A 25,629-nucleotide genomic window follows, 5' to 3' on the forward strand; every position below is an offset into this window, starting at 1 on the left:
AGGGAGTAGAAGATCCCCTCTTACTTGCCTTTTAAGTATCTTCTTTGCCAATTACAGCAGATATAGCCCAAGGACTATAGCTGTGACACGTAATCTTGAGACGATTCAACAGGCAACCTGTCCAATGGGTTGTCCTATAAGTTGTCTGGTAGTGGTATATAATTCCTTAATTTGTGCATAAGAAAAATAAAATATTATGAGTTGCACGGCAACAATAACTCGTACAATGGTTGTTAAGTTGTCTCGTAGTCCTACAATTTAGCTCATGAGGTGGTTGTTTCGCGAAGCAACGACCTCTTTCTCTCTCTCCTCACTCTCTCTCCTTCACATCATCAAAAATCCTACGTGGCACTGCATGAGACGATCTACGAGACCGCTGACGTGTAGCAATGTACTTACCTTAGTGAGGTTATTAGTGGCTCTTTAAAAAAGAAAAGACCATCGTTACGGGAACCAACCCCTAGAAAGACGGCTAATAGCGGTGGGCGGCAAATAGCAAGATGTCAAGGTGGAAGGAGGGACGAGGCAAGTAGGATGATAATCCAAAAGGTTCATATACATCGACAGTCTATCTAGCACATCTATAAGAAAATAAAAAAGACCGATCATACGAGTTTATCTTCTCGCGTTGCTCGTGGATTATAATTATATTTTAAAAGTTGATTCTTTCAAGGTTATTCCTCACGTTTATTCGTCTTCTCGTGTTGCGGTGGACTACGCTGCTGGATTATTCTTTCTTTTCCTATTTTTCATCAGGGTTATAAACACACCTAATTTTACTCAAAAGTGTATATCAAACCGTCTAGGGGACTTGCGCTTTTTTGGGGAATATGAGGGTATCTTTCTCACTGCAAAATGGTATACGTGCTTCAGGTGATCCGATTTAAGAGCCGAAAAGGAAATATGCATGTGTCATGGGCTGGCAAACCCCTTTTTGTATGATAATGGAATGGTAGGCCTAGCTTTATCGAACAAACATGTATCATTATCGACCTAGCTAGCAAAGAGAACTTGTAGATGCTCATTTCAGTCTCGGCGACCTCATAACCAAAGATGCAAAGTAGTAGCTTCTTCTTCCTTGACGTTCTAATTAAGATTCGATCGCCCAAATTATTCTTCCAGTGCCTTGTATTCTGGTGCCACTTTGTCATTGTGCTTATTCTTAACTAAGCCCTGGCCGCGGCCGTCGTTCAACTATCACCTCAATTTGATTTCGATCATCGAACCATAAAACTATAAATCTTTAGCCACCCAACTATTAAAACCGTTCATATTCGGCCATCGGGCGATTTTGGTGAGTGGTTTTGTTGACGTGAACGCCATGTGGTGGCGGGGCCAACTTGTCATCCCTCCTCTCTCCTCTCTCTTTCTTCTCTCCTATCCCCCTCTCTCCTACGCCGGTCATCCCACGCGCCTTCGGTCGCTCCTGCGCCTCCCACCCCCGCACCAGCCGCCGTCATCCCATGTCTCCCCTGTCCTGGCTAGGGCCGGCCCTGGGGGCAGGGGACGGCTGCCCTAGGCCCCCAAATCCCAGGAGCCCCACCTCAGATGTCAGGTGTTAGGACGTCAAGTGTGTTTAGGCCGGTCTAAAGGCCAACACGATTAGATTGCCAGGCTAATATATCGAAGTCACACTCGAGTACCGCAACGCCGCCTAGGGCCGCCGCCGCACGCGTGCTTCGCCCGCACTCCCGCCGCATGCGCACGCGATCCCCTTCGGAGTCGTGACTCGTGCGCGTGTTGTTCCTATTCAACCACGTCGGACAAGATCAGGCTGTTCCCGTTCGACTGCGCCGGCACCCAGGTACGCTACTCAATTACCAATTCCCTAATTCTCCGTACCATTAATTATTAATTCACTATCACAAGTTATTTAATCTCAACTAATTTATAACTATTGTGTATTTATAATAATTTCAGCACTATGGGATATCAAGTCGTCTAAAAAATATGAATCAGGCTGCAAGAAAAGGAAAAGGAAAAGATGTGTGGATGAGTTGATAGAATCATAGAGAGGAGCTATGGATAAATTTTGCAATAGTTATCAGGACCCTGAGAGTAATACGGGCGCTTTGACAAACCTAGATGAGTTGGCAATAGTTGTTGCGAATGAACCAACTAATGGGAATCAGGAAGAAAATGTTAACATCAACGTTGATGATAACAACGTAAGTGACTCTGAGAACACAGTAAATGCATCAGGTGCACATGCATAGTCTGCTAGTGTTGATGAGGAACCAGTTTACACTTCACATATTTATGATCCAAGAAATTGGGATAATATTGATAATAAAGCAAGAGACATATTAGTCGAGAAAGGGCATATAAGAGAAGAAAATATCAAATTTTCTCTAGATGCTGCCTCAAGACATTTTTCATATGCTCATTAGTCTAGAAAATTAAGCAATGGAGAGATACATGATAGAAAATGGTTAGTTTATTTAAAGCATGTTGGCAAAGATTTTTGTTTGTGCTGTAAGATCTTCAAGTCTAGCACTAGCAAGAGTCTTAGTTTCTTAGCAGGTGATGGGTTAAGAAATTGAAAGCATATCAGTGAGAAGCTTAAAGAACATGAAAATAGTGTCGAGAATATTAGTAACATGAACAGTTGGAATGAATTGAGAGCTAGACTGCGGAAAAAGGAAACAATTGACAAAAAATTATAGCAGCAAATCACAAAGGAGAAAGAACAGTTGAGGCAAGTTTTGTAAGAATAATAGCCATTGTGAAATTTCTTGGTAAACGTAATTTGGCTTTCAGAGGAAGTAGTGAATAGCTTTATAATGATAGTAATGGTAATTTCTTAGCTTTTGTTGAAATGATTGCAGAATTTAACTTGGTAATGTAAGACCACCTTAGACATATTCAGAGCAAAGAAATTCATTATCATTATCTTAGTCATAAAATTTAGAATGAGTTGATATCTCTTTTGGCTTTTGATATCACAAGTTCTATCATAAAGGTTGTTAAAGAGTTCAAGTATTTCTCCGTTATCCTAGATTGTACCCCTGATGTCAGTCATCAAGAACAAATGACTTTATTAGTATCTGATAGCAAGATAAAAATTGAGGAGTACTTTTTGAGATTCTTGAAGGTGGATGCATCTGGTTTGGGGTTTTTTAATGTATTGTTTGAATCTATGGAGTCCATTGGCCTAAATATTAGTGATATAAGGGGTCAATACTATGACAATGGTTCTAATATGAAAGGAAAAATACAGAGGGGTAAAAAAATAGTTAATTGATATCAATCCAAGAGCATTGTATATGCCATGTGCGTGCTATAGTCTAAATCTTACTCTTTGTGATATGGTAAAATCTAGTGGGAAAATTGTTTCATTTTTTGGAATTGTTCAACACATATATGTATTATTTGTTGGTTCTACGAAAAGGTGGAATTTTTTTGCTTAAACATGTTCCTAGTTTAAGTGTGAAATCATTGTCCAATACTCGTTGGGAGAGTCGAATTAAAAGTGTTACTGCAATAAGATATCAAACTAATCTACTTTGTCTGAATTACATTATGCTTCTGACATTGAACCTAAGGATAGAAGTGATGCAAAAAAAATTATTTGATGCACTTGGCAGCTTTGAGTTTCTACCTAGTATGATTATCTGGCATGATATTTTATTTGCTGTAAATAAAATGAGCAAGAAGTTGCAATCGCCAGCCCTGTGCATTGACTCTACTTTGAAGCAAATACAAGCTATAACGCAGTACTTTGAGAATTACAAAAATGAGGGGTTTTCTTATAGTCTGATCATCACCAAAGGTATTGCAACAGAAATGGGTGTAGAGGCATCATTTTTAGAAAAACGTCGTGCTATGAGGAAGAAACAGTTTGATGAAAGTAATTGCTAAGAAGAAATTCTTGAACCTGGGAAGGATTTTGAAGTTAAATATTTTTTTTATTTTGGTTGATATGGCGATCGCTTCTTGAAGAATAGATTTGAAGAACTCATGATGTATAAAGATATATTCGGATTTTTATTGAGCTCAAGTACTTTGAAATCATTAAATGATAATGAACTTGAAGAATGTTGCACTAAATTTGCAAAAAAAAATCTTTTGATGGTTCATCTGATGTTGAGGTATATGATCTTATTTCTGAATTAAAGATTATGAAATTCATTTTGCCAGATGGTGTAATGTCTGCTATGGAGATTTTTGAGCATGTCAAAGATGTGGATTGTTATCCTAATGTCTCCATTGCTTACCGACTCTTATTTACTGTGCCTTTGACTATCGCATCGACTGAAAAAGAAGCTTTTCAAAGTTGAAGTTATTGAGGAACTATTTGAGGTCAACAATGACTCAGGAGGTTAAATAGTTTGGCAACATTATGCATCGAGAAGAAATGTTGGATGAGATTGATAGCAACCCTATCATAAGTGACTTTGCATCGAGGAATGTTAGAAAAAACTTTTAAGGTAATATGTATAAATAATTTGATATGAATATTGCTTTTAGATACATTTAAGTATTTATTAGTAACATTTCATATATATTTGTTATAATATTTATATTAAAGGGTCCCGAGTTTAACTTTCACCCCGGGCCTCCCAAATCTTAGGACCGACCCTGGTCCTGGCTGATTCCAGCTCGCCCGCGCCACACCCGATTCTAACGGCGGAGGCCACCAAGGCACCAGGCCCGGCGGTGGCGGCAGCGTCCGCCCCCACGCGCAATCGCTGCACCGCTCGCGCAGTTGCAAGCGAGCGATGGTGTGGACCTTAGCAAGCGGCGGTGTGGGAAGGGGCGGGGCAGGCCCTGGCGAGCGGTGGAGGGGTGCCTGCCTGCGGTGTGGAAGCGGCCGGGCATTCAATCGCTAGCGGTCCGGCGCGTTAGGGGTTCAGATGGGTGGCGCAGGAGATATAGGAGGTGGAGGGCTTTGTGCGAAGGCACTCACCGGCGGGGGAGGTGCTCGAGAATGGCCGGAATCGAAGACGGTGGCAGTGTCGGCGATCGGGTCGAGATCCATGGGGCGACGACGCTCCGGTGGACGATGAGCGGTGAGAATCGGCGGGATGCGTGCGGCTCGTCGACGACGTCCTTGTGGTGGTGTGCGTTCTTGCTGGCGTCGACCGAGGCGGACGAATCGGCTTGGTGAAGCTCGTCGACGGAGGCGGCTCTGTCTTCGTGCGGGGGGCTCTGGCGGCAGCTGGCGTAGTGGAGGCGCCGGGGAGGGGAGGAGGTAGGAGGGGCCATGGGGGGCGGCGACCATGGGTGGATGAGGCCGGTGCGGGAGTCGGGGGGCTGTCGGCGGAGGAGAGGGAGATGAGAGAAGAGAGAGGAAAGGGAGACGAGAGAAGAAAGGATGGATGACAAGTGGGCCCCACCGCTAAGTGGCGTCCACGTCAGCAAAACCACCCACCAAAACCGTCCGATGGTCAAATATGAACGGTTTTAGTAGTTGGATGGTCAAAGATTCCTAATTTTACGGTTCGATGGTCAAAACCAAACTCAGGTGGGTAATTTCGGAATCTCGATAATGGAGCTGCATGGCTCAGGGCAACAAGAGAATCGGTTTGTCAGAACTGAAAGATGTAGTTTTGTCTTGCTAACGAGTTGGATTAGGTTGGTGACTAAGTAAAACGAGCAGTGTACAACAATAATCCATTGTGTGGTTTCTTGTAGATCCCCGTACTTGGCCAAACTTTTGAAAAGGACATAGAAGCCATAAACCATCTTTGGAGTTTGGCACATTTTAGCCATTCAGAGAATTGTATTCTATTTGATCTGGTAAGTAGCAAAGTGGTTGGACAAGAGAGGAGATATGCATGCCGCAGTATTAATATGGTTGATGACAATTTTAAGCACTGTACTGTGAGAGGAATCTTTCGCGTCGTGGCACAAGGTCACACGTGGTTTGGATTCCGAATCTCAATCCACAAGATACAAAGAACATGGCTGTTACGTATCTTAATCAGCCACTCACAGATCACCGTCCCTAAAGTTGAGTGTAAACCGGAACTTGCTCGATGCTCAAAGCACTTGGCTCGGAAAGAAATCAGAGTATAAAGTTTATACCACTTGTCACAGACAAAATCTCAGAATACTGTATTGCTGTTTCCGTCGTAAACACAAGAAGTAACAAGAAGAGTCTCTGTCGGGTAGCATATATACAAACAACTTGCCTTCCTTTTGGTAACAAATGGATAACATTCGCTGGATACGATTTCTATCTTGTTGGAATGGTTTTTTTTTATCTGTGGAATTACAGGACAATCACCTTGCTCGTTAAATATTCTTCCATACTTTTCTTTTTGGTGGTAGCGTACGTGTGTATTATTGGAGACTATGGAGTTGAGTCAACCCTGTATTTATTATATTACGGCTGAAAAATTAAATAGAGGAAACAAAGGGGAGAAGAGAAGAAGGCTGCATCGCCTTTGCCTTCTGAATATTCTGTCCTGTCCGGCTGTTCGGTGGAGTCCGCTGGCATCAGAATCCGGAGATGCATCGGTGGTAAATGGACACGTCACAGCCAACCACTCATGTGATCCTGGACTGAACTGTCTGAACTAGCAGAGCTGCGCGTTGGGATGACGTGCAACTTTGTGGAAAGGTTAGTAGGTGTGGCCGTGTGGTGAAGAACAGAAGACGGAAGAAGCTTGGGCTCTTCTGTTCTGGAATGGGGTCCCTTCAAGCGGCAACGTCACTTGGGTTTGACAATTATTGTTTCTTGGTATCTTCAGCCGTTGAATTTGAATCCCCGTTTAGGCGTTTATATTGTACTCCTTCTCTTTCTAAAAAAGTGAAAGAAAAAGTTCTTGATGGTGGTGACGGTGCAATGATGTGGTGGAGTTACAACTTGCGATGCTGCAAAGGTGCAGATGCTGTTGGTAGTGGACCTGAGGAGGCACGTGCAATGTGTGGTGCGGCCATGTTGATGTCCCAATTCAACCGGCGTGTGATTGAGTTTGAGTTGAGTGGAGTGATGGGTAATCCGCAGCAGCTTGTGTCGATGTCTCAATTTGACTGATTAGAGTTGTTGCGGCTCGTGTTGATATCTCAATCCGACCGGACAGAGTTGTTTCGTCAGTTTAGTTGAGTTCAGCGTGTGTTGATGTCCCAATCTAACCTGTTGGTTTTTTTTTCATTGATCAGTCCCCAATCTAAATTTTATCTTCTTTTTAATATAATCAGCAACTCTCCTAACTCGTTCGTTTCGAAAAAATACTCCTTTCAAACCACTACGATGCAAGAGAATGAGTAACTAGTGCTTACACAGTTCACGCAAATCCAAATGCCAAAATCCTTCAGCTCCAATGCCTTGTCATCCGTTCTGACCTTAGTGCTCTCTGTGAGCTATTGTACCGAGTCAGGAATGCAATCGTATTGAACATTTCTGGTGTGTTCTTCTCCCAGTGTCCTGGACTTACGGTTGGGCTGTCCGTACAGTTATGATCGGGATCCTACTTTGTACGTGCTAATCTGCGGCGACAAACTTCAAGTTGTCATGCTGGTCTATCCCATTCTTCACACACTTGTTCGAGACGAAGGGAAAGGGAGATCTTCTTTCTCCAGTTACATGCTCTGTTGTCCAGCTCCTGCTCTGCTGATTAAGGCGATGTTTGTACTCCTAAACTGGGCCCAATACTGCTTGACTTGGAGACGTGGTGATACGAGGTACACCTGCAAAGAACCGGAATAACCCGTGACAGAACAGGTGCAGTGTACACTGTTCCAATCCACCGGCACGCTTTGCCTAGCCAGGAACTCATGGATAAGGGCATGCGGCAGCTCACAGCTTTGTCCGGAAAACAGATGGAAAGAAGATAGGGTTCCGTTGCCTGAGCAGTCGAAACAGAGTGGCAGCAGGCTGAAGGTGAGGCAGCACGGGTGCCTGAAACTGAAGCTCTGTTGTGCTTTCAGCCGACAGAACTCGCGGCATCCGAAAGCCGGTGGCCCGGAGCCATCGATTCGGGAGGCCGGGTTGGTGGTCTGGTGGTCCATGTCCATGATGCTAGAGTAAAAATGAACCGGAGCTGGGACTTGGGACTTAGGGAGCATGTCGCAGGATGGAGAACTGAAGATTGGAGACGTCAGCTTCAGATTTTTTTTGAAGGGTTGGACTTTATTAATAAAGTAAAAGTGCTTTATCCAGCCCCCAAAAGGACATCCCTCAACAAAAGAAAATTCATAACTAAATGCTTTGGAGAAGCATTCTGTGGCCTTTGCCGTCGCCGACCGTTATTGCTGCAAGCCGATTCTTCTCCACCTCCCTCAAAGAAGAAGATCTAGAATGAAGCTCATGGCCGATCTCCGAATCGACGAAGAGTCTTCAAAGTTTAAGGAGTCCATAAATGGCGGACATGCTATTGATTCGTTGAATGCATCGGTCAACGACAAATTATCGTCTCCTCCTCGTCGCCAGGATCTGACGCCAATTTCCTCACCAGCAAACTCCAAATGACGCACAACAAATCCAAAGGAGGTTCAGAATACACCAACCTAAACACACGGGAAGGTGGACAACTAAACTTACAAGTAAAGCCCTGGCATACGCGCATCCACAGAACGGCCTTGGAGGGACAAAATATTGATGGATGACTCTCCATCTCCATCGAAACATCCGCCCGCTGCCATGTTATGGTTTACAAGGCCAGCGTCGTTGTTGATGAAGTGGGCCCCCACGGCACAGAGAAGAACATGAAGAAATCCAACACCGACGTAGAGAAAAACATCGATGACATACTCGTCGGTATTGAAACCCCCGCAAAAGATGTCGTCGTTGAGCACTGCACACACACCAGCCATCGTCAAGACTTGCTCACCTCGGATGAAGACGACGGTAGAGAAGCTCTAGATGAAGCAAAAGATTACTGGCGACTTTCTCACGGGATAAAATCCAACCCTAACCTACCTAAAACTACTCTAAAAGAGAGGGATATGTAGACCACCCATCGGATCCACGGCTCTCCCTGCTCACCGACGACACAAAGGTCATCGGAGGCGAGGGAAAGCCAGCGAATCCGGCGGTGGAACAGTCATCGCCTCAAAGTCATCCTTTCTTACTGTTTGTAAGAGTCGAGTGTGTTCCCTCAACAGCCTGCTCTCCTCTAACTGAAACTGGGACTTGGGAGCATGTCGAAGCAGTATGAAGAACTAAAGATCAAAGACGTCAGCTTCAGATGGAGCCTTCAGGCGTGTTTGGCAGCCTGCATGGCCTCAGCCTGGCCTGTGAGCCAGGCTCGAGCCAGATGGAACAGGCTCATGAGATGCAGAGATACTTATTGGCAAATTTGCACCTCATGATGCTGGCTGGGCTAAGATGGTGTTTTGTGGTTTGGATGAATTGGTATGGACACCTTGCACATGGGCTGAGGTAGAGTTACCACCGCCCATTTTTCTGCCTCCATTCCTCCTTTCGTCAACGACCGATCGCGCCGCCGCATCCACACATCCACGACCCGCCGCGGGTGCTGGGGGAGGAGGGGGCCGCGGGCACCGGCGGGGTGGAGGGGGCCGCGGTGGGGAGCTTGCAGTGGGGAGCGTGACTTTGCTACCTCCTAGCTCCCACCAACACTCCGTCACGGCCACGCGCCGCCGCCCACCTCCGACTGTCAGGCACCTCCGCACCTCCCCGCTGCCGGGCACCTCCCACTACCCCATGTCGTCGCGGCTTCGTTCTCGAGCGCATGTGCGTGACCGGGGGTCACGGCAACCGCCCCTCCGAACCTGCATTGCGTGGAATGATTGATTCTGACGTTTCATGCGGCGCAGGTTGAGAGACCTCATTTGCATCAGTTAGGCCTGGCCTGTGACCCTCTCCATGCTACCAATCGCTACCAATCAAGAGCCCGGGAGGCTGCCAAACGCGTCCTCCAGTTTTCTCTAGGAGAGGAAATATACGAATGAACCGTCTCGCTATCGGCCCATGCCGTTGAGTGCGTTCGGCCTACCACAGTACCACGCAGCCCGTGTCAGCGCGGAGCTGGGCTGCTGAGAAATGTGTGAGCCGCCGGCCCATTCGGCCAGCCATCCTGCACATGCGGTGGCCCAGCTTGTGACAGTCTACCCGCGGGCCACAGGTACTACTTTGTGTTGCAAGACACCACATTTTTTTTGTCGCCTATTTTGTTCAAGTGCTATGCTAGTCTGTGTTCTCTCGAGCCGAGCTGCAAGCACCGGGCGCAGAGAATGTGATACTCGGAGTCTTCAGACACTCATCATGCACACGAACTGGCCCGTTAATTAACGTTGCATGCTTGAATGCCTATTCCAACTTCGTTGCATTGCAAATGCAACCCGTGAATGTGATGCTCACAGTCTTCAACAGTTCAACTTAGTTGCTCTGTCCTGCAGTTCAGACTTGAGCATCATTCGGTATCTGCTGCAGTGCGTGGCAGCGACACAAATAACATTGGGCGCTGGCCTCATACGCTCTGGAAACAGAATATCTATGACGACCAGCGGCAAGGCACGCCCGTATGGGCAGCCATGCCAGCCCTTCGCCGCTGGCAAGGCGCAAGGCAGTAACAATGTTGGCCTGATTTGGACCCGGTGCGCCGACGGCCGACATCCCCTCCAAAAACCCGAGGTCCATGGCGTGCACGCGGGTACACGCTAAGTGACACGAGAGCATATCTGGCCGGCGAGATGCCCGGAACAAACAACCGCAAGCAGACATCGCTCGAGCCCCAAGCCCAAGATGGCGGTGAAAGGTGACGTAGCCAACTCCACCGCTCAAGCCACGGCACCAGCTTTCACGATCACATGACCACTCCTTTATTTTTGCCTGCACTCCCGAGCACATGACTCACGAGCACTCCCGGCGATCTCGCCGTGGCCGTCTGCCCTGCAGGGCGATGGGCCCGTGTTGTGGCGCAGGGCGACCTACCTTGTGGGCTTGTGGCCCAGCGGCTTTCGGCTCGGCGTGCTCGGCAAATCATGGCGCGGATCCAATTCTGTCTCTAACCTAGGCTGCTACTCCGCATCGCCACTCTAAATTCGGCATCTCCTCGTACGGAACGGAATACCACGTCACAAAGTGCGCTGCCCTTTTTATCTATCTCCGATAAACTCTGCGCTGCTGGTGAACAGAGTCCACGGTGTCAACCTTCCCATGCACCGGAATGCTCGAGCCTGCATCGTCCACGAGCCAGGTCCACCCACTGCTCCGGCAGCCGCCGTACATGCCACGTGGGCACCGCCGTGCCAAGACAAGCCTCCTGTGAGTCTGTGACGAGCCACCGTAAAAATTGGAGATGGCGCGGAGATCCACGCGGAGGGCATACGTGGAGCGCGTCCGCTGGCCGAAGCGACAGCCCGCGATCACGAGCTGCCGCAGCTTGGTCCCCGGCGAGCCGTGCAGGATCGCGGGTGGGGGAATGGCAGCTCTCGCAGTGGGTCAGGGTCAGTGCGTCTAGCCTGGCCAGTACGGCAGGATGCGTCCACGGGAGGACCTCACGGGCGCGCCATGGCGCCGGCCTCTGATCTGCCCCGTGTTGTTTTGCGTCACGGCTCGCGTGCTCCGCCGCTATAATAGAGCCCAAGGCCGCCGGCGTCACGCCACCGTCTCACCTCGTCATCCGCCACGCTCCATCCAAGGCTATCTTGCGATCCGATCCCCGGCAGCTGCGAGATGGGTGTGAGGATGCTCTGCGGCGTCGCGCTGTCGGTGCTGCTGGTCCTCGCGGCCGGCGCGTCGGCGTCGCACCCATCGCACTCGTCGTGCCCGGCGACGCCGCCGGACGCGGGGGGCACGCTGCAGGTGTCGCACGCGTTCGGGCCGTGCTCGCCGCTGGGGCCCTCGGCGGCGGCGCCGTCGTGGGCGGGGTTCCTGGCGGACCAAGCGGCGCGGGACGCGTCACGGCTGCTGTACCTGGACTCGCTGGCCGTCCGTGGGCGCGCGTACGCGCCCATCGCGTCTGGGCGGCAGCTGCTGCAGACGCCGACGTACGTGGTGCGCGCCCGCCTCGGCACGCCGCCGCAGCCGCTCCTGCTCGCCGTCGACACCAGCAACGACGCCGCGTGGATCCCCTGCGCCGGCTGCGCGGGCTGCCCCACCTCCACGCCCTTCAACCCGGCCGCCTCCGCCTCGTACCGCCCGGTGCCCTGCGGCTCGGCGCTGTGCGCGCAGGCGCCCAACGCGGCGTGCCCGCTCGACAGCAAGGCCTGCGGGTTCAGCCTCACCTACGCGGACTCCTCGCTGGTGGCGGCGCTGTCCCAGGACTCCCTCGCCGTCGCCAACGACGTCGTCAAGGCCTACACCTTCGGCTGCCTGCAGCGGGCTACCGGCACGGCCGCGCCGCCGCAGGGCCTCCTCGGGCTCGGCCGCGGGCCGCTGTCCTTCCTGTCCCAGACCAAGGACATTTACGGCGCCACCTTCTCGTACTGCCTCCCGAGCTTCAAGTCGATGAACTTCTCCGGGACGCTGAGGCTCGGGCGCAACGGCCAGCCGCAGCGCATCAAGACGACGCCGCTGCTGGCGAACCCGCACCGGTCATCGCTCTACTACGTGAACATGACCGGCATCCGCGTGGGGAGGAAGGTGGTGCCCATCCCGGCGGCGGCGCTGGCGTTCGACCCGGCGACGGGCGCGGGCACCGTGCTGGACTCCGGCACGATGTTCACCCGGCTGGTGGCGCCGGCGTACGCGGCCGTGCGCGACGAGGTCCGGCGCCGCGTGGGCGCGCCGGTGTCGTCGCTGGGCGGGTTCGACACGTGCTTCAACGACCCCGCGGTGAAGTGGCCGGCCGTGACGCTGCTGTTCGACGGGATGCAGGTGACGCTGCCGGAGGAGAACGTGGTGATCCACAGCACGTACGGGACCACCAGCTGCCTGGCGATGGCGGCGGCGCCCGACGGCGTCAACACCGTGCTCAACGTCATCGCCAGCATGCAGCAGCAGAACCACCGCGTCCTCTTCGACGTGCCCAACGGACGCGTCGGCTTCGCGCGCGAGCGCTGCACCGCCGCCTAGGTTCTATGGCTGGCCTTCACTATGGGGCCATTGCTGCTGCGTAGTTGATCGTCTTCTTCACCGTGTCACCGTTGTTGGTTTCCAATTCTTTTTTTAGTGTAGTCAGCGTCTCCGTCAGGGTGCCTCGTTCTTCAGTTCAGATCGCCTCGGGTTGATTCAGTGGTAGCTGCATTCCTATGATTTAGGGCTCAGGTGGGGTTTAAGAACTTACAAGTGTACTGCGTGGTGTATGCGGGCTATTGTTTCTTTGTTAATTACGGGCCGGAGTAATCCAGCTGATCCAGACCTCATTTTTTCGTTGGCTCATCACTCATCAGGACATCAGCTGAATTTTTGACGTGAATTGGCGGTTGTCCAATGTCTAATGTTCTGCCCGAACAGAGCACACGGCAGGGGGTGCGGCTGGGCGTCACTTGAGGCGACAAAATCGCCAACTAACGCCTCAAGACGGCACAGCCCGCCAAACGGCCCACAAAGGAGGTCGTCTTCCTCGCGAGCTCGATCACGCGCCGCCGCTGCTTCCCCTCTTCCCCTGCGCCGCCCTCCTCCAACATCTCCGGCGGCTCCTGCCGCCGTATTCGCCGTCGCCAACTATCGCTGTACTAACCCAGCTCCGCCAGGATACTTGCCGTCACGCCCTGCCTCCTCCTCCACCCACCGGCTATCCTCCACCACCCGCGGCCGGCGGCGCCCGCCGTCTCGCGCCGCCCTGCCCACAACCCCTCGCCGCTACCGCCCAAGACCCTCCCTCTACAACCGGGACTCACCAGAGACCCCACAGCCTCGACAACCTAAACCCGAAGCCCCTAACCCCAAACCTTAACCCTTCCCACGGCCGCTCACCAGAGAGCTCACACCCTGCCTCGCCCAGTCCCTGACCAACCGGTTGTCAAGCTGCCACCCCCCGGCTGACGGCATCCCTGCCGCTGCGCCGCGCCGCCCCGCAACCCACCTCCGCCACCGGGCTTCCCTGCTCCCTCCTCCACCCCTTTTCTAAGGTCGAGTGCCAATGGAACTCTCTGACAACCCCACGCTCGAAGACCCTAACCTAGCGGTGTGGCAGCGGCAGCAGCGAGCGGAGGTGGAAGAAGGCAGAGGAGGTAGTGGCAGACCGCAAAAGGCGACAACCGGCGAATTTGCAGCATATGCGATATATAATCCTATAATCCTGATGGCGGGGTGGATGGACGTCCAGTTCCCCAACCTTTCCTCCCGATGCCCTGACGCGGGGTGGGTCATCCTGTGGACGGCGGCTGTTTCTTTTACCTCAAGCAAAAAATTGTAATTTTTATAACATGTTGCCGGCTATTTTTGTTGGTTCAAACCAGATGTTTTTCTAGCCCTCCGATAGTCCATCTGCTTGTCATGAGCTCATTTGTTTAGGTTCCTTTGGAACGCATGAAAAGAAAAACACAGAAATAGGAAAAATATAGGAATGCAATAGAATTGCATATGCAAAACAAAGGATTATAAAACATAGGAAAATTATAGACATTGTTGTTTGGATGGATCATAGGAAAGACACAAGATTTTGGAATAGGTATACATATGAGTAGTTGTATTAAAGAAGCATGGGCACATTCATCAATGCACTAACCTACCTCCAGAGTTGTCATTTGCCTCGATCCTGCACGATGGAGTGAAAAAAATGAGGTTGGAGTGGATGTTTCATACCCTACAATTTTCCTATGAAATCACACCCAAAGGAAAAGTTCCCTGCACTTTTCCTATAGCTCAATCCTATATTTCAAAGGCTGCTACAATACAAATCCGAATCCTATGTTTTTCATATGAAAATCCTTTGTTCCAAAGGAGCCATTAGTTTTTGTGGGCTCTGGTTTCAGATTCAGCCCGTAAGTGTGGGCTGGGTGGCCAGGTGGGTGGGGGGAGGGATAGAGAGAGAGTGGCTAGGGGCGGGGCATGGGCAATGAATGCTCTAAGTCAGGTCACGCAAGTTGGGCTGGAAAGTTTGAATCGAAGAAGTTGGGTCGGCCCCAGTATCTCTATATGTACTGGGCCGTAGACAACCCATATATTTGGCTGCCAAGAGGCTTGCAAAGATGATTTAGGCCCACTGCTGGGGTCCTGGGGAGGAGTAGTAGCATAGCAGCAAAACCTGAACGTGGCAGCCTCTCAGTCCTGGTCATTTCACGCCGTTTATCCTCTTGTCGATTTCCTAGATGCGTCCGGCGAGTGCACGTCTCATGTTCCAACTCCATGCGGTAAGAGTCAGCCATGGCATCCGTATCACCTGCACTCCAATCTGTTTCTTCTTGTCGTCCCTACTGCAGTGTTGTATCCATTTGTCGCGCCCCCTTGTTCGTTTCTGCACGTTTACTGCGCCGTGACTGCATCATCTGTACGTACATGCACACAAAACAAACCAGCAAGAGCTCGTCCCAAGCTTCAAGCTCTTTCAATCCACCCAGTGGGAAACGAGCTCAGCTTCCAATCATTGCCCTGCTGCACCCGCCATCGTCTTTGAGCAAAGCTTTCACCCATGCAGCATCGCCTTGTGCAGTGTGCGGCGCCTGGCTTCTTCAAAGTTCAAATCCACCTGCTGCGTGTGACGCACGGATGGTCGGAGGACTCGGAGCTCACGCGGTCGAGTCGCAAAGCGCGCGGCCGGACTCGTCTCCCGATCGGCTTTTGCCGTCGGAGTCCAAGCACTGGAGCCATACCGGTAACTTTGTCGTCCACCATTTTTTAACGTCGGGGGTGAAGAAAGCAGGGGGGTAGTAGCTTCAGTACCAAGACCAACGCACTGCTGCCATGGCTAAACGCAGGAGGACATGGTCAAAAAAGGTAAAGGCCGGCAACGGCAAGCAAGGCCGCCGCCATACGGAAGGTACAATGTCGCTTTACGACCGTATCCCGTAGCTTCCAAACTCCGGGCCACCGTTGTTGGCCTTGGGTGGCCACCGTCGTCTCCCTCGTACGCATCACCTGAGACGCAATCGCCATGTTTGGAAATTGGAACGCTGAAGAAATCTCGTAGGAATTTCATCCAAAACTTGCGTAGAAACATAGCATCACAGCAAGAGAAACGCTGCTGCATGCACTTGATCATCCGAGGCCGGGGACCAGATCATGGGTTGATTTCTTTTGATGGACGAAGACAGCTTCCATTTATCTGGGGATACTGGGGCTCTGGGCCCACCATTTCCGGCGGCCCCGTGCTCTTTCTTTCCCGCTCGGCTTGCCTTTTGGTGGCCATTGTTAGGCAGGATCCTGGACTCGCGGTGCTGCTGACAGATGCGAGGCAGGCGTATGACGAGGCAGCTAAAACGAATGAATAAAGTTTAGATGCCATGGTACAAAAAATAAACTTTAGATTCTTTTTTCTTCTGATTTCGCATTTTCTGCTTGGAAGATAAACGAATGAAATGATCCTGATAAAAAATTGAACCGACAGGCCCTACCGATAATGTTGTTGCCACGCATGTACACGATATTGTAGAGAACAAGAACATGCACGCAACATACAATCATTGCAGATTCTTTCAGGTATACATCTATTGATATACTACATGTCCATACAGTACAGAAACAACATGCACTGCCGTGCTCAATATCTTGTCCCTAAAGAAATGCCAAGTCCTTTCTCTCCACATTATTCTTTGCGATGCTACGCTGGCTCATCGGATACCTCTTTATCTTCCTCCATACTACCAGCTGCTTTCTCGTTTAAATTTTTCGCTGACAGGATCGCCGGCGACCAATCGCAAGCGCTCCTGCGTCCAGGAGAAGGTTCGGTGTTGATAGTTGCCGGCCACAACTCCCCAACGACACAAGAATGGGGAACACAACTGTCTGATCTTTTTCAGCTCCTGCCCTGATTTTATATTACTTCTGGCTGTTAGGATATGCAGGGGCTGTCATGCTGCAATATCACAGGATCAGGAGCTGCTTAAATAATAAAAAGTCAGAGACCAAGGTACTGGATCATCTGGGATTGGCATGCATCATCATCTGCAAGCATTTGCAGTGTTGTTTTCACATGCAAAAATGGTTTCGAAAGCTGCTCGGTGCAGGGCGTCTTCTTCCAAGAACTTGGATCCACGTCATTGGCAAAGTTCTTCCCAAGTGCTTCATTCACCAGACCTACCATTAACCAATCATTGCTTTGGAAGGAGCAGAAGAGGACATCCTGACTCTTGTGTGTGACTGTGACTGAAAGGTGCAGGCTGACTGACATGCAAATCCACTATCCAGACCGGGTATTGCAATCCTCCTATGGCATCAGGCATCAGCATTCAGCAAACATGGGCAATGGACAATGACCCTGGTGGCTAGTGGCTTGCATCCAGATTACCAGTTTGCCATACAAAACTTCCCATTTGCCAAATTTTAGGAGGATAATGCGCAGGTTGAACACCTGACTGGAGAACATGTCCTTTTCATTGCGGGGAAGCAAGTTACACAAAATGAGAAACATTGCTCTATCTGTGTCCTGGCTCAACGCACACAAGCCATCATCACAGGGTGACTCTAAAGCACAACAAATGCTGATGCCTCAGCAGCCACTAAGTCCATCCATGGCCCCATCTCGGTGTTGCATCATTGGAAGTTAGCAAATATCCAAAGCATGATCATTCATTTCCAGAAAAAGGAACAAAACTGAGTTATCACTACTAGGTCACCAAAAACTCTGTACATTACAGTGAACTCCAAGGGTTTCCTATGGATAAGTTGAGAGGTACCAATCAAGACAGTAACAAAAGAATTGTACCTGATACATGCTAACCTCGGGTGAAAAAACATTTACATCTCCGGACTGGCTTGCGCGCTTGTGTTACAATTTTTCTATCTGTAAGCTGAACCAATAAGTTAACATCTCCTACCCTACAAAATATTAGTGAGCTATATATATGTATGTATGTCTAAATGTATATACGCGAGCATCAGGCGATTTCTGGAAGACAATGATAACGGCTTCGGACAACTCTACGACCCAGATGGCTTCCACTGACGCTCCAGTCATCCTTTTTGAGTGTGGATAACCTGCTCCATCGTGCCTGGCTTGAGCTTGCTTTTGACATTTGTAAGTTCATCTGCACCTGGAGGCTGCAGCAGCCCTAAAGTTTCAACATGTTTTCAGCTGTCTATCCATCTTCTTGAAATGCTTTATATATGAAATCTCTAAAACGTCTTGAATACTGCCTCGGGTCCACTGCTGATATCGAAGTTGCGTCATACTGGAAAGACTTATATGCATGCTCGAGCTTCTTGCTGATATCGTAATCTTGAAGTATGTCTATGATTCCAAAATACAATATAACATCGTAGTACTCTCCAGTTGGCTCTCCAATTAGCTGCAGTTCACAATCACTCTTCCGAGCTGTGAGTTCAGCTCTTGAAGGCATGTTTGCCCCCAGTTTGATTTTAGGACACCTGTTAATTCACAATATTCAGATGCCGATTTCAAGTACAAAGTGAAGTAAACATGAATCAGAATGGATGTTTCATAGTAAATTACTACTTGTCCTGTGTGTATCTGTATCACAACAATTTTTGTTCAAGTGTGTAGGACATTCGGATTCTATATACCTTTTTTCCCCTCTATTTTTTTAACATCATTCAACTACTATATAACACAGAGAACCAAATTGAAGACAGCTGAGATGCATGAAAAGAAAGGAACTAATAGGGGCATAGGGTCTCAGCATAGCTGCCTTAGTGTTGTGGGAAGTCATGGTGGGCATGAACTAAGTGGACACATTCTAGATTTTGAATAGGTCACAGAGGAATCATTGCAGCTTACATCTTCAATTATTCTGTCTAACTTCTCAAGATTATGACAATAATTATTTCATTAGGTATGCTCACCAAAAAAATAATGCAAGAGCAAAATATTTTCATTAGAGTTGAAATGCTGCTTAAACAAGAAGATTGCTGGTACAGATCCTACTACCAAATATGACATAAAGATCGTGACAGGATAGACATATAAACTATTCCGACTGTAGGTCGCATTCAAGTATAAAAGAGAACAGATAAATGCAATTAAATGTCTGATTTTACCTGTTTGGATCAGCAAGAAGCTGACCCGTATTTCCTCTTGAAAGACAAGGTGTCAGTATGTTGTTGATATCATAGTCAATGGAACCTTCAACCAACAAATTGCCTTGTAAGCTATAGATTACCATGCCACGAACTTGCTAAGGTGATTTATTTAATAACAAAACTGGTAAGGTGTTTAGAGTTTTCCAACCAACCTTCAGACAGAAGTTTCTCTCTGTTATCTCTGAAATGTACGCCAACCAGAAGACTGTAGTCCATAATTTTCTCCTGTTCAAGGAATTCACAATCTCTGTCTACTTGCCTGCTTCAACATATGTAAACACCTTTATTGACATGATGGACAAAAAATGCCATGATTTCTAAAAGCACTAATAAGACACCATATGTAGAATACGAGACAAAGTAAGAGCACCTTTGGAACTCTTGAAACCATTGCTTCTTCAATCTAAAGATGAAGTTCAGATCCAGGTCTTTCAGAGTTGTATACTGATCTATCTCTGTCTGTGGCTTATCAGTTGTGCGGCCAAGAGATGAGCCTTTCAGATCAAAACGCCTATGAATAGGATATTCTGAGCAGAATAGATTTCCCATTATGACAAAACGGACCTGAGTTTTGGCACAACAGCAAAAGGTCAGTGCATTAGTTATGCTTGTTGGCAGGCAGTAACTATCAAAGCGTTGAGAATGGAGTAAGAACTATACAGCAGCATTCATCTCTAACCTTCTTCTGATTTGCTCCAGCTAACTTGACACAATGTAGACCAAAAAATTTGGTTACTAGAGTATTCTCAAATGCCCGGACATGATTGTAATAAGCTGGGAGCATCTTCAGAAGCATCTGCAATGTGAACAAGAGATTTTGTATTCAGGTTGAAACTTCTAGTCTTACTACGAAACTTCAGAAACATATAGACAAAGGGAGCAACAAAGGACGGACCTTCACTTCAGATTTCTTCATCGTTTTTATCATGTACCGATCATCGTTTGTTAGGTAGAAAAAGCTTCCACTCTTACCGGGAGATGAAAGCTCCCGGAGAGCCTCATTTCCACATAGGGATAACATATAGTCAGCAGCATCCACCTTGAACAGCTTGCGCAATGTCCTGCAATTCAGTTCAGAACAAATGGTCTGTTGATGAGCATGATGAAACAGGAACATGTTATATGACGATCATATATCTTTATCGAGGGAGTGAAGACCAACCGGAACACCTGTGGGCAGTAATCCTTCCATCTGAAGTCACAAGAATTGTGTGGAGGTGTGTATTTTGAGCCTTCAGGAGGGAACTTTGTCCATACTTTTTCCTTTGGGTCAAAAGCCGACGATTTCAGATCAAGCACAATTGGGCCTTGCTTCCCCACTGCGTGCCTGTGTCCAGAAATGAATGTTGAGGCAAGAGAATGAAATCAATCAACTATGGAGAAATGTGAAAGACAAACGATTGCAAAGCATAACATCTTATTGGTGGAAATTTTCACACAGAAGGGTGAGGCTTTAACAAAATAACAGATCAAAATCAGACTAGCCACCTAGAAATTTACTTCTGAACTATTTCACAACCTGAATCAAACTCTTTTGATAATTCAGATGTCGATATTCTTAAATTAGAACTTCTCAATCAGCAAAGGCATCAACAAGATTCAATGTGAATTCTGCCACTACGTGATGTCAAAGTTGCATGCTCAAATCTCACAATTGCCCAACCAAAAAATTTCAGAAATTGAAGGCGAATGAACTCCACGCACCTGATCCCGAGCTGCAAGTTTAGCATGAGCTCGTAGTGCTTGTGACCCTTGGCGATGGTCTCCCCTTGCCGCTTCGCCTCCCGCGGAGGCACCCACTGGGTGATGTGCGGCGCCGGCGAGGACGGTGGCAGCCCCCGGTCGTCACCACCGTCGTCCGTCCTCACGCTCCTCCGCGCGGCCACCACCTCGTCCCCCAAGGCAGGCCCATCCACAATGTCGCAAGTGATGTCGCCGTCAGACTCCCAAATGCAAATCTTGTCGTACTTCCTGTCGCCGCCGGAGCTGTTGCTCAGCCCGGACACCGAGCTCGCCCGCCCGTTGGTCATCCTGTTCCCCGACGATGTCCGTGACTTGCGCGGCGACGCCGAGTTGGAGCTGGTGCCCATGAAGGCCGGCAGGTCCCTCGCGAACACGTCGCGTGGATCGCGCGCCGTCGGGGAGGACGCCGCCGGGGACGGGTAGTAGACTCCCTTCTGCTGGACAATGCCGGTGGGGCTGTCGCGCGTCCAGTAGCCGACGTAGACGCTGCCGTCGGCCCAGCGGAAGGTTCCCTGGCCGCGCGGGCAGCCGTCCTCCCACCCGCCGTCGTAGCGGTTGCCGTTGGACCAGACGAGCGCGCCGCGGCCGTGGATGAGCCCCGCGCGCCACTGCCCCGTGTACTCGGTGCCGTTCCGCCAGGTGTAGCGGCCGGTGCCGTCCTGCAGCCCGGCGCGCCACTCGCCGTCGTACTGGTCGCCGTTGGCGTAGCTCTTGGTGCCGTTGCCGTGCTTGAGGTTCATGGACCAGGACCCCCGGTAGGTGTCCCCGGCGGCGCCGGTGTAGGTGCCGGAGCCGTCCATGAAACCGTCCTTGAACTCGCCCTCGTAGGTGGCGCCCGACGGCCACGAGAACTTGCCCCGGCCGGTGGCCTTGCCGTGCCGCCACTCCCCCTCGTACATGCACCCGTCCGTCCACAGGTACTTCCCCGCCCCGTGCGGCGCGCCGCCGCGCCACTGCCCCGTGTAGAAGTCGCTGTTGGGGAGGCCGCGCTCCACGTACCCGTGCGCGTGCTCGACGTCGTCGCCGCCGGCCGACGAGGACGACGCCGAGGAGGACGCCGTCTCGGAGTCGTCCGCGGCCGACATCGGGGACACCCGGCGCCGGCCCACGGGCTGCGGATGCTGCACCTTGCGCACGGCCCCCTCCCACGCCTTGACGCGGGTGTGCTCGTGCATTGGACGCCCCCGCCTGTCGCGGCGGCCACGCCTCCTGCGTCTTCTTCTCGGTCCCCGCCCGGTACCTTGGCTCGGCGCGCGCCGCTGTGCTTGGCCGCGGATCTAGCACCGCCGGAGGCTGCGCGCACGCTGCCTCCACGGCGGCATTGTTGGGGAAGAGGGGTAATGGTGAGGAATGGACGGGTACACGCAAGCGAGGGAGAAGGTAGGAAAGCAAGGAAGGAAAGAAATGTGTTTTGGGGACGGGACGGGAAGGAGGTGGGGGAACACAGGAAGGGTGAAAGAGGAAGAATGGAGGAGGGGGTGGTGGTGGCCTGGTGCGGGAAGATGAAGGCCGGTCTGGTAGTTTGCTTCTTACTTTTTTTTTCTTTCTGTTTTATACACTATCTTTTTGAGAATTGAGATGGAGTAATATTTTTCAAATGGTGTGTAAATACAAACTCTACAAGATTTTATAAAAACTGGAGACATTGCGACGCCTAGTAGAATCCAATTTGCCCAATACTAGAGTTTCTCTATTTGTTACTAGCCTTCTCTCGTATCGACGCACGTTTGAGTTGTGCCATTGGATGCTTTGGTGGTGTCACTTTTACATTTAGAGAGCGTCATTGTCAAATGTAGCACATATTGGTTGAAAAACTCGAAATTTCTATGGGAAAGGTAGAATTTATGGTTTAAAGTTGGCACATGTCCATTGGATGTTTGGGTTAATTAGTTGAGTTAAGGTCCGGGATCAGAAATTTTACTTCAAATTGGAGTTTTCCAGTCTCAACAATTTTGCAAGATCCAAACATTTTATCCAAAAGCTTGACGATTTTCATTTGAGCTTCATGAATCTCTATCTATTTTTTCTTTAAATGTATTATTGAGTTGTTCGTACATCCACAAAAAATATCATCACTGACTAGTAAATGATCACTACAACTGTGTCTAGTTAACACTCACCAAAAGGGAGTGTCGCGATGTAAGAACACAATTGATAAGCTTCTGAAAAATCGTTTTAACCTATATCCAAAAATTTGTTGCAACGTTTCTAGGAACTTATTGAATAGCCTCTGAAAATTGTTATAATATCAAGTTTCCAAAATTGATGCCAGATCTCTTAGAAATGCTCACAAGAATCCAATGAAAGTTCTCTCTCTCTCTCTCTCTCTCTCTCTTGTTTGACAATTTTGATGTTGGAGTATGAGTGGTTATCGACTTACCTGGGGTGGGTTTTTTTATCTGTTTGTGCCGGTGCCTGTCCTTTCAATTACACCGTCAAAAGGCTAGAGATTTGGGCCATGTTTAGTTACTCCCAACTCCCAACTTTGACACTATGCAAAAAGAAGATTCCCCATCACATCAAACTTGCGGTACATGCATGGAGTACTAAATGTAGATGAAATTAAAAACTAATTGCACAGTTTTGTTGTACTTTGCGAGACGAATCTTTTGAGCCTAATTAGTCAATATTTGGACAATAATTCACAAATACAAACGAAACGCTACAGTGTGCTACAGTGCTGTAACAGTAATTTGGCACCTCCCAAATTCCCCAACTAAACACGGCCTTGGGCTCTAGCGCTGTCCCTATGCTTAATTAGCAGCGCCAACCAACTAGTTAACCATTTCTTGGCTTAATTTAGGAGGCCTGTCTGTTTGCGAGGTGGCGAGCTCCGAGTCTTTCTCCTAGGCCGGCTAGGAGCCCCAGGTCCTCAACAGTAACCGAGCAAGCATCTTCTCTTTCTCTTCACCATTTTACCAGCAGCATACTCCTACCCTTCCTACGGCATAGCTTCCAAACTGGGTCTGGTTCGGTGTCTTGTCACTGTATCAGGTGCATTGCAAATTGCAGCTGCAGGTGTCTTGAGCAGCTGCCACTTGTGTGATGCTATGGCTTTAGCTTGGTCCTAATCTTTCGACCTTTGTAGGTGTGTCTAACCAGCTGGTTAGTTAGTTAAAGGGTAATGCCACTAATGACACGCTTCTAATTCTTGCTTTATGTGGCTATAATCTTGTGGCCCCCTAGCAAAGCTCAATCAGAGAAGGAGAAAAAGGAAAGCTGATATCTGCATGATACTAAAGTGGTATACTCCCCTATTCAAGGAGATGTGATCTTCAACGAGATCGGATCAGTCGTGCTGTTGGTTGTTCCTCTGTCATGCAGGGCATGTACGTCCTGTCCTCCAACTTTAGCATTTAAAAAACTGTTGAATATTTTTTTCCCACCTTTGTCTTGGGTTGACATTTGGCAAAAACTCAATTCAAACCGACGCTTACGAGGGGTACTATATTCGGCGTCAATGTATGCTGATCTGGTCGACGAAGATGGATGGAGAAATGGGAGGAAAAAGCGCTCCAGAAATCTAGCAGCATTGACAATTTCGATCACTTTGTCAATGACGTTATTCCGACGTACTCCTGCAAGAACAGCACGTTTTCAATTTTGTTTGGAAGATGGGGCCATGTTTAGTTACCTCCCAACACCCAACTTTGGCACTATGCAAAAAGAAGATTCCCCATCACATCACATCAACTTTGGCACAGTAATTTGGCATCTCCCAATTTGGCCAACTAAACAAGGCCTGGATCTCTCACGATTAGGTACTGCTTGAATTGCGTGTTACTCATATGTCAACTATTTGCTAGCGAATGCTAATATTTCCCTTGTATACACCTTCAAGATCACTGACACTACATTTCTGAACTTGCAAGTTAATTGCAATTTAGGACTGCAAGTAATTAGCATTACCACAAGCCAGATCACTAGACCTGGTAACTTTTGTCGTGCGTCCAAATAAGGGACCAGCTCCTGCTCCATTTATATTTTTTTCTTATTAAAAGGTACCTGCTGGCAGGTGGCCAGAAAACTATTTTAATCTGTTTCATCTGAATAAACAGTTCTTGTTTACTTCCTTCTTCTACACGGCCGGTGCAGAACTTGACCAGTTCTCCCTTGGTCTGATGCTGCAAAGTTAAGTAGTGTTTCCCCCATCCATCCAATGTACAAAACGACACACAGACAGGGCTAGGGGCAAGAGTACCAAGGAAAAAAGTGTACTACTAGGACACAAAGCGAGAGGTCAACCGACCAGTTATTGCCTGGCTTTTGCACAGCTGTAGTGTTGTGCTCGTTCTGTATCTCCCATTGCATCTCTCGCTTCAGATGGCCGGAAAAAGGTGTACTACTAGGACACAAAGCTTGTTGCTGCAGATGGCCGGACGGAGCATATGTAGGGGAGCAGGTCATGAAGATATCACGCACTGTGCATAAATCTATGGAATCAATGTGCGCACAAGACGTGTCTGGTGATGATGGGAATGCGTAGAGGAAAACGGCGCTAAATGCTCATGGCCATCACAAACTTGACGACGAAACAGTTTGTCCGCATGACCAACAAAGGTCTATTCATGATCCATGGTTTGTGTCATGTCCTTGGTACGTGTTGTGCAATTTACTGGTCGTTACATGCAACTCAATACGACAGCACAAACGCTGTTAGGTGAGTTGGAAGATCCTTGAGCTGCAAGCCTGCGAAACACCGTAGAGACGCCAAAGTAATAACAAAAAACAAGGGCGTGATGTCTAGGTCGAAACACATGATGCTAATCTGCCGGGCATAGGCGCGATTAGGGCGATGATGGGATATGGGTAGCGGTGGTTCGGTTGTTGTTATCCCAGGACCATGCACAGGAACTCCACAGCAACAACAGCGGACGCCATTAGCATTA

The 25,629-nt window shown here is 49.1% G+C and overlaps 2 protein-coding genes across 2 annotated transcripts; one reads left to right on the forward strand and one right to left on the reverse strand.

Moving 5' to 3' along the window:
- The first annotated feature begins 11,439 nt into the window (after positions 1-11,439).
- On the forward strand, positions 11,440-13,237 carry LOC101766999 (aspartyl protease AED3). Its single transcript, XM_004958511.4, has one exon. It carries the CDS (start codon positions 11,591-11,593, stop codon positions 12,929-12,931), a length of 1,341 nt encoding a protein of 446 aa, XP_004958568.1. The 5' UTR covers positions 11,440-11,590; the 3' UTR covers positions 12,932-13,237.
- A 4,272-nt stretch (positions 13,238-17,509) lies between these two features.
- On the reverse strand, positions 17,510-22,217 carry LOC101767396 (phosphatidylinositol 4-phosphate 5-kinase 6). Its single transcript, XM_012843302.2, has 8 exons — positions 20,702-22,217; positions 20,160-20,324; positions 19,893-20,058; positions 19,677-19,793; positions 19,368-19,561; positions 19,150-19,256; positions 18,956-19,040; positions 17,510-18,325 (listed from the first exon to the last, which is right to left on the reverse strand). Exons 1-8 carry the CDS (start codon positions 21,913-21,915, stop codon positions 18,037-18,039), a joined length of 2,337 nt encoding a protein of 778 aa, XP_012698756.1. The 5' UTR covers positions 21,916-22,217; the 3' UTR covers positions 17,510-18,036.
- Positions 22,218-25,629: the final 3,412 nt, after the last annotated feature.

The sequence above is a fragment of the Setaria italica genome, chromosome II (assembly GCF_000263155.2).
Source record: "Setaria italica strain Yugu1 chromosome II, Setaria_italica_v2.0, whole genome shotgun sequence".
Taxonomy (NCBI): Eukaryota; Viridiplantae; Streptophyta; class Magnoliopsida; order Poales; family Poaceae; genus Setaria; species Setaria italica.

Excerpts from the sequence above, each read along its gene's own strand:
- LOC101766999 (XM_004958511.4), top strand. The coding sequence starts at position 11,591 with ATGGGTGTGAGGATGCTCTGCGGCGTCGCGCTGTCGGTGCTGCTGGTC.
- LOC101767396 (XM_012843302.2), bottom strand. The coding sequence starts at position 21,915 with ATGCACGAGCACACCCGCGTCAAGGCGTGGGAGGGGGCCGTGCGCAAG. Across the intron at positions 20,059-20,159 it reads TACTGCCCACAGGTGTTCCG|GACATTGCGCAAGCTGTTCA; the intron begins GTTGGTCTTCAC and ends ACTGAATTGCAG. Across the intron at positions 18,326-18,955 it reads CTTCTTGCTGATCCAAACAG|GTGTCCTAAAATCAAACTGG; the intron begins GTAAAATCAGAC and ends GTGAATTAACAG.